Below are 16,341 nucleotides of genomic sequence, written 5' to 3'. Positions count from 1 at the left end.
CATACGGAGATAAAAATCAGGCACAGAAACAAAAGGTGCTTCAAAGTTGCCAGGAAAAGGTATAAACAGATACGATAACGCTGTAACACACAAATATACACCAACCTAAGTGCTATCAAAGAAACATACAGAAATCTACTGAGTTTCAAGTCTCTCACATCCTAAAACATACACCATACAGTTCTATGTGTCACTCAATAAACGTGCAATCTATACCTTCCCTCTCAATCAAATGCACAAACACACACACACACACGTTCACTGACTGCCATACATGTCTGATGATGAATGACTAAATGTTGGGGTATGTTTTCAACTGCCCCACATACAAAGCCTGCGCTCGCCTAATTTGATACTTATTCCATGAAATAGTCATGTTGGGGGAAAATGGATGTGGATAGAGACAGACAGTCCCATACATCATTCTAATTATTCTTTAATAAACCTCATATCAGTCAGAGCGGCTCGCAGGCCACTACTGCCACCTAGGGTCCACACGCAGAAAGACACCCCCTTAGAGGTTAGAGCGATATCCATGTACATTTAAACAAGAATGAATCCAACGAAGTGCTAGAAAATTAATCAAAGGCAGGAGGAGAATGCAAGGTGGAATGCAAGAGGGGATAAAAGATTATTCAGTATATCAGAGTTCATTTTCCCCATTCTCTTTTTTTACCCCAGAAAAATTCAATTATGAGGGGATGAAAATTATTTGTAGAGCAAAAGTAGTAAGTAAATTCCTCCTTAATCACACCGAATACCCCGTGATGCTTGACTCTGCTATTGTAGGGGTTAGGAAATTCTTCTCAAATTTCCTGAGGAAATATATGAAAGGCAGGCTAACCTCTAAATCCCCCTCCTGAAACTCCAAAGCAAACAGTGACACTTTAAATGGCTACCCGTTACACTGTTGTGGAAACCGATAGGAACTTAAAAACCTCCATCTCATTCTTTGAAGATGGAATAGAATTTTAACTAATGGCTTACAAAAGTATGAGCCAACAATGATTTTTTTTTTTTCACACAAGACACTGACAACATTTTCAGCAGTCGAAACTCAGCTGTGATGTGTGTGTGTGTGTGTGTGTGTGTGTGATTTGGCGAGACTGAAAACTATCCCTCCTTTGTTTCTATGTCCATGTGTGTGTCATGGCATCTGTTTACAGTTGCAAATGCATATTACTGCCCACAAATACCTCCCCCACCACAAACACACACACACTCCCACTCAAAAGGAAAGGAAGTCTGGATTATGTTGGCTCAGAGGGAAGGACGGGCGAACCACACTCATCTTGAAACAATTGGGGACAGAACACAAAGAGAGGGGAAAGTTGCAGGAAGGGTTGAAGAATCACCACCCTTGGGGAATCAGTCCAGCTGCAGTGTGTTGTCATGATGCCTGTTCACACACACACACACACACACACACACACTCAAACACTTGGAGACTCAAACAAACCCGTGCCACAGTTGACCTAACCGAGCCCGCCTCATTAGCTGCCAATCACTCTGCACAGAGAGGGGAAGGGGGGGGCAGAATAAGCACGAGAAATGGAGGAGATGGTAGTTTACTTGTTGTCATCAATAATCAAACTGCCCTTTGTGTGATGGTATCTCAACCCTGAACAATAACATGTAGAACACCATGAAAGTTGGCCTCCTCTCTTTATAACCATTGCTTCCTGACTTTATCTTGTTTGTTGGTTTTAAGCAGAATTCTTTTCTGCCTCTTTGAGTGGATAAAGACATGGGCTGTGGGCGGGAGGACGGCCAAATGCGCACACAATACAGAGAGCTATTCCCTGTGGGACTAAGTCCAGATATCCAGATGCACACACACACGCATGCACACAGAGAGACAGGGAGATGACACATTTAAACAGAAACATCTTAAGACATGTCTGTCGCGACTGCGTGTTTACTGTGCAAGCAAACACATCCACACTTTCAAACACCACACATACGCAAGCAAAACACAAATCAAATTTGGATTCACAGATGCAAACTAATATTCTTTCCATACACGAATACATGCACATGCTCACACACTGACTTGCAGCACTAACAAGCAAGCCAGCCAGCCCTTACAGAGCCCACCAGTAGGGAGAAAGCTTTGCAGGGACCAGGCAGGTTTTCTAATTATTCGTGCTCACTACAAACACTTGCTTCTTATTTAGAGTTGACCAGCTGGAGCTTTTTTATGCCTCATATGGGGAAACAACTGAAAAAGATTAAAATGACGCGACACAGAGCTTGTAATGAGACTAACCCCCAATCCACTGGTCATTGCATTTGGGTTTGTGGATACCCGTAAGGAGCTCATGGGAACGATAAGTTCGGCTCTTTGTCGGATTCTGGTTCAGATATAAGCAAGCGTTTTTGTGTGTGGTTGTGTGCATGTGTGTATTCATCTCAAACTCTTCCATCCCCTTCCGAACTTCTGATATTTTTTCTAATTTTCCACACAGAAGTTGACACCATTTGTCATGCCAGCTTACAGCACAAGGATCCTGGATAACAGGGGAGTGTAAAAGGGTGACAATGCTGTCCCTGACCCTTCTATTTTGTTTTGTTTTTTCTATTGACTAAAGGCACTTCTTACGGATCACACGGGATCTGTAGCTGTGTGCCGTTTTCTTTCACCCACACGTCCCAATTTGAAGACACCACTGCTTTCATGCAGAACGCATGAAAAGGGAAGCTTGTCATGAGGAGGTTCTCGAGCTAAGCTGAATAAATGCGAATTGATTATGTTTTCTCTGATTTTTTTAAATTTGCTTTCAAAAGACAAAGAAAAGACTCAATGAACCCCTCAAAGAAAAAGCCTTGGCTCTGACAAAAGAAACTACAGTCTAAGCAGATTGTACGCATGTGCATGCACTGGTGTGGGTGTGTGTGTGTGTAACGCGAAGATCACGGCTCAATGAAACGCCTTTCCTATACGAGACACAGATGCCGTCTGGGCTGTTTAATGAAAGTGCACGTTTCGGGTTACGCCATTTGAGCAAGTGTGTGTGTGTGTGTGTATCTGCCTATAGTGCTGATGTTTTGAATGTCAATCGGAGGCAAGCTTGTGTTGAAAACTCTGATGAATTACGATAAGGATCACTCAAAAGCCTGTCTCTCTCTTTTTCCCGCCTCGTCTCCCCTTTCGATACTTGCTTTGAGCACAATGCGTCTGTTTGATGCCGGCCGCGGTTTGAGAGCCATCCCTCGTGTATCCTCTGTTTTCACCCGTGACAAGCTATTTAGCAGGTGTGTGCACTGGTCTGTGGGTTCTTTTCTCTTGAGTATGTGCATTTGTTATGGCTATGTTTGCAGTGATTTCACTTTGCGCTTGTCCGCTCACTAAGAGCCACCGCATTAAACCTTTTTTGCGTCTGGACACATTGAGACAAAATTTGTCCTCTAATAACAGGAGCTTGGCGTCACCCCCGAATAAAATAAAATTCTAAAAGATGATATGAAATGAAAAACAATAATTTGAAAAAAAATAAACAAATCAAAAATGTAAGATTTGTAAAAAAAAAATAATAATAATTCTTGAAATTTATTTGGATGATGAGAAAGGCAATGATGTTTGTTTCTCCTCGCCATCTTTCAAAATACACTCAGAGGACAGCTGACAAAAACGAAAAGCAAAGGACACAAGTAATATCATGTGACAGTTTCTTATATATGATACCATCTAGCTCTCAGGGACCCAACTGACTTTGAGTCTACACAGGTTGAACTTTCATTTCCTGGCTGGGAGTTTTCTTGTCCAACAACTAACTTTGACGTCTTAAAGAGAAAGAGAGGACATTGTCGGAACAGCAGTCTGGGTAAAGCCCCGACGAGGCGTGGCACGCATAATTCACTGTGACACCAACAAGGAAACCGGAGCAGTGGAGTCCACAAATTCAAAACAAACCTGTGAGGCCCATATCGTCTTTCAATTCCTGACACAGTTTTTACTGTTTTGGAGCGACTCCGGGGTAACGAATATTTTTGAATATGGTGAAATGGTGTGAAATAGATTCAGTTTCTGCAAAATCTTGCAAAAAAAATTCATATAGACCTAGGGGCTTGCCACGGGGTTCTGTTTGCGGCAGCTCGCCTTTAGGCCTGCCTGCCTGTTGCGATCAGGCAGAGTAGAAATTAAAACCAACAGGCTAAAAGGAGGTAATGAAGTTATTCTCAGGCTTGGCAGTGAGGATTTTAGACACTGCCTCTATGCTTGCAACTACGCCCTGACTAATCAGTTGAATTTTGGAAACAAATGATTGTCGCTGTAAATGTTGCGTGAAAGAGAAGCAGGGCTGTGCATGTTTGTGTGTGTGCGCATTGGATGTTAATTGATGAGAGTTATAGAGAGCTGCTAGTAGCACAGGGGGGATCATTACTGCTGGAGTGGAACAACTGCATTCACGGCTGTTTGCTATGTGTCATACACGTTCACAAACACACACGCACACACGCGTACGGTCACAGTGCACCAGCATTCAAAAGGAACGCAATCCTCTTGCTCTCCCTGCGCTTTATCATTTTCTTTTAGACTGTAACTGCTCAGCTACACAAAAATAGACAGGTAAATTATTATGACACTACTTGTTCAATGATAGAAAACACGAGCACATGAAAAAGAACCAAAAAAACCCCAAAATGTCACTTTTTTTCCCTCAAATCTGGGATTAGAAAAAAACATAACGTTATTTTGGGTTGGCATGATGAGAAAAACAAACTATTATTCCCGCGGCATTTCCCATCTTTGAGCAGTTTGTGGGAAGGGGGCAGGGGGTGCAGCCACTTTGGGTTAAAGGATTTAGGTCACACTTTAACTGACTGGCTGACATCAGAACAGCAAGACAGAAATCCTGGAGTGGACTTCAATCCATTTCAGGAATGACTGACACTTGGGAAAGTAAGACTGACAAAATGAGGAGCTGCTGTCTTGTTAGTCAACCTGCCATCCTGACCTAAATTTCCATGCCCTGTTCGTGTGAGCCTTAGTCTTGTCTTTTTAAAGCGGCCACATATGAATGCATTTTTGTATGCATTTATGTGGATGTAACTGCACGTGCATGTGACAAGGACGTTGCTAGCAGAATCACTGTATGTTTCTGCTCGCTGTCAGGGTGTGGTAATTGTCTCCTTCACTCCTGCTTATGCCACATTACTTCAGTTTTGCTGCCGTCACTTCATTTATGCAGCACTGGCATGTTTGACAAAAATGTAAAAGTAAAAGTGTCACAAAAATAATTACATAAGAAATAAAAATATCTCAAATGATAAAAAATTTCCTTAAATTGTCTGGAAAAGGGGGGAAAGAAATTATTCCAGAGAAAATATTTTTTTCCTGCAGCAGCAAAAAGGAAGGTTAAAAAGAAAATAAACATTTTTTCTACACTCAGACTCGTACCTCCAGCAGCCAAGGTTTAAGTTTGCGGTCCAGGATGATGTCAAAGCCCAGGACCTCAAAGCAGACGCTGTCGCTCCCTGGTGGCTGGCCAGGGCGGCACATACGATAAGCGTGCAGCACGTGGGGCTCAGCCACTATCAGTGTTTTCACCACCAACTCCTGGCAGGATGGAACAGACAAAACAAACACAAACAAAGAGAGAATCACCCATCTGGACTAGCAAAGACAACATCATTTTCATTGTTGTCTTTATTGAGTTTGATTTACATCAAAAAGTCACGGGCTTTGCTTTTTAGATATGCTGATTAAAAGTCTTTTGTCTTCTTAAATGTATGCAAATAGTAGTAACCTTCAGATTGGAGAACGCCACAGACTTGGGCCCGAAAACAAATGTGCGTTCAGTCGGGGACACAATCAATACTAAAAGAAAGGTTTAAGCAGAGTTCTTCTGTGTCTCTGTAAGTTTAAAAGTAGAAGTGCCTCACAATCTATTACTATCTTGAAAAGATTTCCCTCACAGACAGACTTTTACCAGTGCTGGTAGTTTATCCATCTGTGTTGCTGGTGGCGCCCCAACCTGTGTGCATCTGTGTTTGCCCTTATGTTTTTCTGGCTGCTACCTTCTAGCATACCCCACTGTGCAACTGTGGCAAACATACTCACTTTGACACACACGCACAAAGCTTCCCCTCACCAAGCAATCCTCATGCTGTGCTTCTGGCCTGCAGTTTTGCCCAGTCCAGTCTGAATGCTGGGTGCAGGAGAGGGGGCTATGCTGGTCTGGCCCTCGCCTGATAAGGCTGAACTCGCCCCCCTCCCTTTTCAGTCTGTGTGCTGCTCATACACCTCCATCTATATGTCAATCCATCTACTTGTTTGACCCAAAGGCTGCTCAGCTCAAACACCTGGTCCCCCTCCCACATTTATGCCCAAAGTCCCAAGTACTGGCTGGTGTGTATATTTGTGTGTACGTGTCCTTTGTCCTTGCCCACATCACCTCTCTCCTTATCCTGGGCCTCCAGCATTGGCCACTGCCTAGCACCTCACGTCTGTGCATGTGTGCCTGTGTCTCTGAGCTTCACTGATTCTACAAGCCTCTATGAATTTTAAACAAAAAAATCTTTCCATTTGTTTTATTCATCTGCATAAATATAAATATTGGTTTATGTAGTTTTTTTCTGCATGTGCAATGAGTTTTCTCACCAGCTAACTTATTATTATCATTGTTATTCTCTTTTTCTTTGTATATTTCTGTTGTCATCAAGTTAAGGACTACATCTTTACTTTTTATGTGCAATCTCATGTTGTGTGATAATACACCTAATTTGGAATATTGAATCTTTTGACTATTTTTGATGCGCCTTGGGTTCCTAAAAACTAGTTCTCAACCAAGGGTTCCTTAAATTTTTGGAACTGAAGGCAAGGCCGAACAAATTGTATTGAAATGCTTAGAAAATAGTGCATTTAAAAAAAAAAAAAAAGATAGTGAAAAACACAAGTGTGATGTATAATTCTCTCTATTGAAGTATATTCATGAGATCTTTTCCAGATAAAGAGATAAAGTTTTTTCCATGAAGCCTTTGTTATTTCCAAAAACTCACCAAAGAAAAAAAAAAGAATACAAATGTGAATACAGAGGTTGCTCGAACAGTATTGTCCAAGGAAGGTAAGTATTGCATTGTATTGACGAAGGCAAAGGCAAAGTCTCCTCAAAATTCTCAAATACATTTTGTTAAGAGATTCAAAAATCTGCAAAGGAAAAGACATGTTCTTAGAGCTTGGTAAAAATTTAAGATGCAAGTATGCGTGTGTGGTTGTTAGAGTATAGAAAATCCATAGCTAACCTATTTGTAGTCAGACCGAGCTCTCAAATTCACACCAACATTAAAAGCTGCAGCTTTGCTGCTCAAACCTTGGCCCCATTCAGCGTGCACATCAATAACATCTCAACATAAAAGAGGGGTCAGTGTTTCACATGAAAAAAATATATACAATCCTCTTAACCCCCACAGACAAGTCTTTTGGCAAACAAACCCTGACTTTCTGACCATGACCATTTGCATTAAGAGTCCGGTGAGCCTACAAGGTCAGTATAGGAACTGAATGTCAGAAGACAATAAATGAAAAGAGAAGAGGAGACTGAGCTGGGTTTTAACAAAGCAAAGTGTGTGAGTGTGCGAATGGACGGTACAAAGTGGTGCAACTTGAGAAAGTGCAGAGAAAAGAAAATGGTGACTGTGTGAGATAAGAGCTAGCCACTCTGGCTGAGTCAACGGATTACACTATGCTGCCTCGCTAAGGGACGCGAATATGGAATAGAGAAAAAAAAAAAACAAGGTGAAAAAAGTAAAAAGTAGAGATAAGAAGAAATGTAAGTACTTTTACAAAACAGCACAAGGACAGATTACACAAGATGGGTACGAGAGGAGCACAAAGACGAACCATTAACCATTTGAGAACTTTGACAAACAGGTAAAGCACAGACCAAGTAGAAAAGTAAGAAGCTGACGACAAGAATAAAAGAAATTTGCCTTGAGAAGTAGGTAACAACCAGTGACGTGTCTTGTAGTTAAGTGCAGCATGAGAGTAGACAGGAAAGCGGAGAACACGCACAGAGGGACCCCACAACCCATGAAGACGATGAGCACAAAGTCAAGGTAAAGACGAAAAAGATAAGAGAAAAACATGAACATACCCCAGAAGAGAAGGGTCAAAAAATAAAGAGGCAACTAAGAGACGAAAAGGAAGGACAAAAAGGCACATGACAGGGATGAATGGTTACATGTAGAAAGAAATATGAAGAATTTTCTAAACAGACGAGGTTAGTGCAAGACAGGAAAAGCTCACCCTCACGGAATGATGTTTCCACTGAGCTCTTCCTGGAATGAAACAAGCTCCCTGAATCACTGTCATAACAAATCATATCAAACCCTCGCTGGTCCACTTGTGTATTGTCTGCAGCATGTGTTGCTTGGCAGAAACAGCCTGTGTATCAATGAGGGTTAACTACGAGGTTGCATGTGCGGATGTTGTTTAAATTTGGGGAGAGTTTTTTGTTATCGTACTGAAACTTCCTTTGCTTTTGTGGAAGCACAGATCCGACATAATGTGTCTGCATGTAACTGTATCTGTTTTGCAACAGACTGCGTGCACTACAAACGCACTGAGATGTCTCCCCAGAGCTTGGTCACGTCGTAGTCATTGGTGCGGAGGAACTCGGTGAGCCAACTGATAGACCTCTTACTGCCTTTGTCCACCGTCTCATCTCGCTCAAAGTTCTCATTGTGTTTGTTGACTGAGTAGTTGGTCAGATGCATGTAGAGCTGGCTCTGTGGAGACAAAGAAAGGAACCAGAAGGGCTTTATTCATGTATCCAAATTTCATATTTAGGGATGAAAAATCTGTTAGAATCAGGCACAAGTTTAGATGCTCACTTTATTGGGCAGTTTACATAACTGCAAGATCTACAACTTCAAATCAGCCTTGTTATTTTCACTTCAGAAAACTGAGTTACCAAAATGTGACTGATGAATCAATTGTTTGTTGTGTAAAACAAGTACATTTCTTTTCATAAGCTCGGAAAACGTTCTAAGAAATCCCAGCAATAGCAAATCATATTTGCAGCAGATGCATTAAAACTCCCTCCTCTCTATTTCCTTTTTTACGATGCTGATGGAAAAATTAAACTCTCTGTCGCCTGCTTCCGACTCTCATTAGCAATGCATTCATACTTGGTGATTGAATAAAACAACCACAAGTTCATATCTATCCAATAGTGAGTTCAATTCAATTCAATTCATTTTTATTTATATAGCGCCAAATACAACAAATGTCATCTCAAGGCACTTAGATAGTAAGTCCAATTAATTAATTAAATTGGAATTCAATTTAATTAATAATAATCATAATTCATAAAATAATCCAATTCGTTCATATAGAGCCAATTCAAAAACAATTTCCTAGCTAAGAAAACCAACAGATTGCACCGAAAACTTTTTATTTTTCGGTCCAAAATAAGTTGCACATATGTTCACTGAAGCGACAAGGTTGGGCAACACAACAGTAAAAAAACAAACCCAACTTCAAAATCTTTCAAATCAGTCACAGATCATCAAAATCTTAAGCATTCAGCAGTTAGATGAGACAAAGCTACAGTGCCAAGTTTTTCACAAGTTTCCACAGCACACAGCTAAAACGTGTGTTTGCTTATTATAACCGTTTACTGTATATGATCCATGTTGTATTCCAGTCTTTAAACACCATCCCTCACCGCTGAAGACAATACATCCTTGTCCTTAGCCTACAGGGCTATAACGCTGTGCCCCTGATGGCTGTCTGGAAGCCACTCTCTGTGGGATTGAACATCCATCTCCATGGCGTGACTCACTCCATCATGTGTCACACACAGACTAAGACAATACAAACTTGTGTCTCAGCAGGGATCCAGGATGTCTAAGTGCGTGTGTGTGTGTTCATATTTTAGATAAGCATCATGCTTGATAGGAAGCTGTTTGTGTGTGTGTGTGTGTGTGTGTGTGTGTGTGTGTGTGTGTGTGTGTGTGTGTGTGTGTGTGTGTGTGTGTGTGTGTGTCAGTGTTGTACATCCCTTCATCGGCGACTGTCTGTGCTTCAGCAGGTGCAGAACACCTCAAGGCAAATATGAATGGATTGATATTACAGAAAGGACATCTGGTGGACATTTCTGCTCAGCTTTGTGCATACAGGACATTCTTAGTTTGTCCGCATGTCTGAGTGTATGGGAGCAATTTGCACACGCGCACAAATGTTAAAAGGCCCTCCACTTAGACCACTGAAGCGCCTTTTTTAACCGAGATTTTTAAAAAGTGCCTGACATGCGTTTCTCATTCACCCAAATCATACCCACTCATACAGTGCTTCTTTTACATATGTAGATGCACTCTATCTACAGTATGCATCGCTTTTTTTCTCAACAGGCACACACCAATGAACATATTGGGGGGAAATGTGGGTTTCAGTGTCTTGTCCAAGGACATTTCCACATGTCGCCAAACCAGGGGATCGGACTGCCGACCATCCGGTTGGAAACCACTCGAGCAGCTGAGTCACGGCCAACTTCGAGCCGCACAAGCAAGGTTGTCTACATTTGTGCACTGCTGTCTGTCTATGAGAGCACTTGCATGTTTTAGTGATCATTTATAAATGACTTTTTTTTCTCATCGATTTCTCTGTGTCCACAATAATTTCCCACTAAGTAACACATACAACTCGGAGACATTTTAGCATTGTATCTGACATTGACATGCAGGGAGAAACGGCTTCACTGTTACTAAAAGATATGTGTCTACCGCTGTGAGTGTGTGTGTGTGTGCGCCTTACCAGGTTGGCCTCGCTGGGTGCGTGGTACTTCTCCGTGCCCATGCGAACCAGGCCGTCGTTATAAAGGAAAATGCGAAGAGGGTCGCAGGAAGTGACCAGGATGTAGATGCGCAGATCAAACTTGTAGCCCTCCATCAAGAAGGGCTTGTCCAAGTACTCCTGAACGATAAAGTGCTCCTGGATTGGCAGCTTCTCGCAGTTTCGGACAAGTGAGATCCTGGAAACAGAAACTGAATTAGTCCTCGGGGGAGGGGGGGGGGGGGTATTATGAGAGCATAATAGAACATGGCATGGTAAAGACAAAAAAAAAAGATAATTAAAAAAATGAAAGATGGGAGCATAGCAGAGACCATGAACATGACGGATGACATCGGCACAGTCTGATATTCATGATGAAGCCAAAAATGGAGGCAAACAAGATAGTGATTTTATGTGTGTCATTATGATATTTCATTTCAAAGTCTTCTGGAAAAGCTGGGGACATATATCTGGTGTGCTACATCTGCCTACTTGGCAGATGTATTCGCCAAGAATAACTTTGGCGTATTACTATTTTCTCAATTAACAGATAATAACCATAAATTATACGAGCAACAGATGCGCTCATAGGGAGCGGATATCAAAATATGTCCTATCTGTGCGCAGAATCTTTCCAACAATCACACCGAAGATATTCAGCCTGAGGCAGTGAAAGGGGTTGGAGGTATGCTGCCCTGATGTGACCCGCTGCACCAATAGAATCTTGAGGGAAACTAGTAAATGAGTGCACTTTAGACAAACTACCTGACTCTATGGAGCAATCAGCCTTCTAAAAATGTTATTGTGTTCATTACCCGTCCATCTCAGTGACACAGTGTAAAAACAAATATACACAAAACAGACAAAACAAGTTCTGTTTGTTTGAGTATTTCTTTGTAATCATCTGGAGAATATCGTGTGTGTGCGTTCTTTTTTTTTGTGTGCGTTTTTTTTTTTAGCCAAATCTCACTCTGTCTGAATGGCACATTGCATCAAAAGCTCTGGTAGGGTCTTTAAACAGGTTAACAAGAGCAGACACACAGCTCCATTTCAACCTCCAGTCGAATTCATTTGCTTTGGTCTCATGTCACTGGCACTCAGCTCTTATATTATACAGACCATTGCTAGCTGGAGTAAAGAATGAGTTGTGTTAGTTTGTGGACATCCATGTGCTTGTGCGGGAGTCGGGGGCGGGGGCTATATCTTCAAAGTTGTGAGTCTCAAAGTGTATGTCTGTCTGCATGTGTGTGGACTGTGTGCCAGGACGGTGCGGGGTCATTTCGAAACAATCTTCTACTATGTCCAAGCAACGCAACTGACCTATATCACCATCACTCATAGTTGAGGCAGGCAAAGGCTAAATTGGTTACATGCGCAGCCTGAAGGGCTCCGCTGTAGACATGAAAGCCAAGCAAGCGCAGCACACACACAAACATAAGCCTTGGTCAAGATGCACAGACCTGACTGCTCAAAAAGTATAGATTTTGTGGCACCAAAAAGTCAGAGAGGACAACATTATTTAGGTTATTTAGGTTTCTTTCTCTCAGTGTACCTTGTTGTAATTCAACCAAATAATGAACCTGCTTAGTTAGCTGTATTGAAGCATAAACATATTGCTGGCAAGCTTCAAAAGAGGCTTTGGAAGAGCGTAAATCAAGTTTGGGATCAGCACTCCTCTCCTCATAGGTTTGATTAAACTTGCAGGTCCAAGTGTCAGTCAGCTTCTATCCAATCCAATCCAATCCAATTTTATTTATTAAGCACTTTAAAACAACCTCAGTGGACCAAAGTGCTGTACAGAAAAATAAAAACAAAAATTAAAAGAATAAATTAAAAGACATAAAACAGCTATATAATTTAAAACAATAATATTACTAAAATAAACATTTCTACTCCTGGCAACAAAGTATAACTTCTCTACAACAGATGAGCATTTCATCGGCCCGCTTCCGTTCCCTGTACCTCGAAGAAAAAGAGCAGGAAGAAGTTGTTTGAGGGCTGAACGACAATGTGAGGCAGACAGCAAGCTGAACAATGAGGACAGGGTTAACAGTGTTAGTTAGTCGAGCAGGAGTAGCTGAGGAGGAGACGACATGATTGATGAGCCGGGGTGTCAGATCATCACAGCCCACTCTCCCCTGCCTATTTAATTTGGCACTGGAGGGGAGCCTTTTTAAGCGTTGCACGCGCTTTTATTTTGTTTCCCTTATAACAAGCTGGGCCTCAGACATAAACAATAACTTCATTTAGTTGGCCGTCGGAAAAATAAATTACAGGGGGTAGATATAACTTAATTTCCTGCCGCGTCACACCATGGAAAAAAAGAGAGAAAAATCTAATCTTGTGAGCCGCCTGCCGTTGAATGGTCGAGCTAAACTCATCATCTTTCATATTCTTAATGTATTGCAATAATTCAGCCTTTATTCTTTAATAAATAAGGGCTTAGTGCAGCATGGAGTTATAAGTAATGCTCACATTATACCAGAAAGGACAAATTCAAAGAGAATTAGAGAGAGAGGTGAGGCACACACAGTTATTTGTACTTCAATATCCCCACCTATTGGTGCTGGTGATGAAAGCAGCTCAAAATATTTCTTCAGAGATTTTCAAAGAATAAGACTTTAAAAAGAATACAGAGTAAATATTTGACCATCTGAGGAATTTCAACATGTTCTCGGGCGCTCAATAAAGCCACATTTTCTTTTCAAAGGGGTCCATATTTGAACCAAAAAAATAAAATTTTCTGTCTTTCCTTTTAATTCTATTTCAGGAAACAGGATTTTTAACAAAACTTTTGATACAGTTTCAACATTTGAAACTGCATTATTTTCATTTGGTATATGTGTTCAGAAAGCAGTTTAGCGACTTGTGTTGCTAAATTAATTGCTGCATTCAGCCTTTTTCTTCCCCCTTAAAGTGGTCAATCGTGAGAGGGGAAAACCTCCAGAAGCACGGGGGCTTTGTTAACAGAAGGCCAAACCTTATCCAGTTCATCTGCCTCTTTTTAAAGTAAGAAAGCCTTATGATCAATATCAAAGATTCCATCACGTAAAGCATAGCTCCCACACTCACCCAGGCTTATGATGTTTAATTTCCTTGATAGCGCGAGCAGTGAAATGAATTTGGATCGTATGATGAAGCATAATGTTGAATTGGATGGATACTGTTTTCGCAACTACACACATTCGAAAGGCAGAAGAATAATAACACCTCTAGATATAATATCAGCACCTTTATTAGCTCCTGCCTTGAATAGTACTCAGGTAGTAACACACTTATATGTAACTTTCAAACACGAATTGTGTAAACTATCAGGACTTTCCATCCATACATACAAAAGGCCATATAACCATTCTTGCAGTTCAGGAAAAGCTGAATAAATACTTAACGATTTTGACTGTCAGGAAGTCCCAATACACAATGAAAATGCAACATCACAGCCCGAGGTTTCTCTCAGCCCATAGGATTGCAGGTATGAAATATGCATTCAGGCACCACAGCCTGCTCTTCTTTTGATAAAGAGATGCTATTGAGAGACAGAGTCCCCTGCAGGAGCCATCTTTGTCCATTTTCTAGTCTGACTGGTCTCTGCTGATGGTGCCTCATAAAAGAATCAAATAATCACATGCAGAGACCTTCAGGGAAGGAGCTACAGTAACTGCCAGGGACCATGTGTGCATGTGTGTGTCCTCCCACTGGCAGTGATAACCTCTGATTTATGGAAAGAGTGACCATCGAGGACAATGAAGCCAACAAAAGAAAATCACCACACCTTCTTAGCTCCAGTCCTCAATCGGGTATCAGCCATCGTGCAATTTCCATTGACACCCAAGCCAGGGTCACAAACCTCTTATTTGCTTTGCTTTTGTATTGCTTCTCTTCTGTTTGTTCTACTGCTCATTCCTACCTTCCTCGTTTTCTTTCGCTCCCCTCTGCTAGTCTTATTGTTAATATTCAGAGATTACTCTGGGGCACTTGCTACCCTCTGACATACCCGTGACCCATGGCTCCGTTGGCTGGCTTGACGATGAAGGTCTTCTGCTTGCGTTTCCTTCGTAACTCCTTGACGTAGTTCTGGAACTGAGTGTACTCAGCAGGGAAAATCCAGGTTTTGGGTATGAAGCTGTACTCTTGAGGCTGGCACTTGATCATTCTGCAAAAATTAAGAAAAGAACAAGCGTGAAAATGTACTTTTTACTTAGAGGCCACATTTCTTACATTTAAAACGATCTTGGGTCTCAGCTTTGCAATGTAGTTTCTTAAAGATTAACGTTTCGCTTCAGAGTATTGCCTGTTTATTTTTGCTGGAACTGTGGAGTGCTACAAGTACCCTGCTGCATGTTCTGCGCCTAAAACTGATCCAAGGTAGTTACATTTATGTGTTAAGTGAGACAGTTAACTTACTTGGACATGTTTCTTGCAAGGCAGTCTTTGCGGCAGATTTCGCCCATGCCAGGGAAATGGTTAATTCTCTGCAAAGGGACAGGCAGACATAATAATGTTGTTAGGACCATTACGCCACTCAATTCCACCCCCACCCCTTCATAAAAATGAGCACATTAAAGGCAGCAACCTGAAGTGAGCTTACAATGTTCTGACATTTATGCCCAATTACAGACTCAAAACAAAAAGGTGACGCTGAGACCTTTCTCAACCCTTATTTAGTTTACCATGTTTTTTGGGTTTTTTTTTTTTTATATACTTTAAAGGTTGGGGAGGGAAGAGGCAAGAAAAAAAAACAATCAATCTCAACTCAGAGGGGCCAAGGTAATTGGTTCTGCATCGCAGGCTCCTGCAGTGACAGTTGAATGAATTGCTTTGAATGTGCCGAAAGGGGGGTGGACGTAAAGGAAAAACTCTGGGTTTTCTGTAGTCTTTGACCAAATGAGCCTGAACAGGGGCGTTAATTAGGCTCGTATGAACTGAAGTTTGACAGCAAACTCTCACAGTACATCACTAAAGCGAAAAGAGGACAAAAAAAAATTATAAAAGGAAAAAGAAATGAAGAGAAGAAAAAAAAAAAAAGAATAGAGAGGGTAAAAGGAATGCCTGATTATTATCCAAACGAGACAGACATAATTAGGGATTCGAAAGAGATTGCACAATTATGCCTATGCCACAAGACTACATGGCGAGTGAGCAGAAATCAAGACCAATTGTTAGGGGACTTCTACTTTTCCTCTGAGAAATTATCTCATGAAACACTGCGGCGGCATGAGAAACCAAGGAAAAAAGAAAAAAAAACTAACAGCAAAGCATCAGTTCTCAGTGAACAATTGGCAACATTACAACATGTTAAGCTGTTACACCATTTGTAATATTCAGGCTACTTAGCTGAACTCTTGCTGCCCCTATCCTAACAAGCCATACTCTTTCTGACTGGCCTGTGATTTAATCGATCATTAGTGCCCAGTCTAATCAAATAAGCACTTGGGAAGATGGATTGCTAATGCTCAGAGCTGAGGGAGAGCAGCCGAGTTCATTCAGCGGGACGGGGGGTCAAACAGAGGTAAAATCACTCTCAGACCAGCACAAAGAACTCAGAGCAACCCTTGTTGTTTAGA

At 41.4% G+C, this 16,341-nt stretch overlaps 1 protein-coding gene across 5 annotated transcripts in view; it reads right to left on the bottom strand.

The window, feature by feature from the left end:
* ttll7 (tubulin tyrosine ligase-like family, member 7) overlaps positions 1-16,341 on the bottom strand; it is a 75,391-nt gene that overhangs the window by 47,514 nt on the left and 11,536 nt on the right. For all 5 annotated transcript variants that reach the window (XM_075485457.1, XM_075485460.1, XM_075485459.1 and 2 more), the window contains exons 5-9: positions 15,182-15,249; positions 14,772-14,930; positions 10,760-10,976; positions 8,566-8,730; positions 5,402-5,560 (exon numbers count right to left, since the gene is read on the bottom strand). In XM_075485457.1, coding sequence (XP_075341572.1) covers positions 5,402-5,560; positions 8,566-8,730; positions 10,760-10,976; positions 14,772-14,930; positions 15,182-15,249 — 768 coding nt within the window. The remainder of the gene's footprint in view (positions 1-5,401; positions 5,561-8,565; positions 8,731-10,759; positions 10,977-14,771; positions 14,931-15,181; positions 15,250-16,341) is intronic.

Source organism: Odontesthes bonariensis, chromosome 15, assembly GCF_027942865.1.
Source record: "Odontesthes bonariensis isolate fOdoBon6 chromosome 15, fOdoBon6.hap1, whole genome shotgun sequence".
NCBI classification, from domain to species: Eukaryota; Metazoa; Chordata; class Actinopteri; order Atheriniformes; family Atherinopsidae; genus Odontesthes; species Odontesthes bonariensis.
Note: the sequence above shows the minus strand (reverse complement) of the source record. Positions and strands in the feature narration are given on the sequence as shown.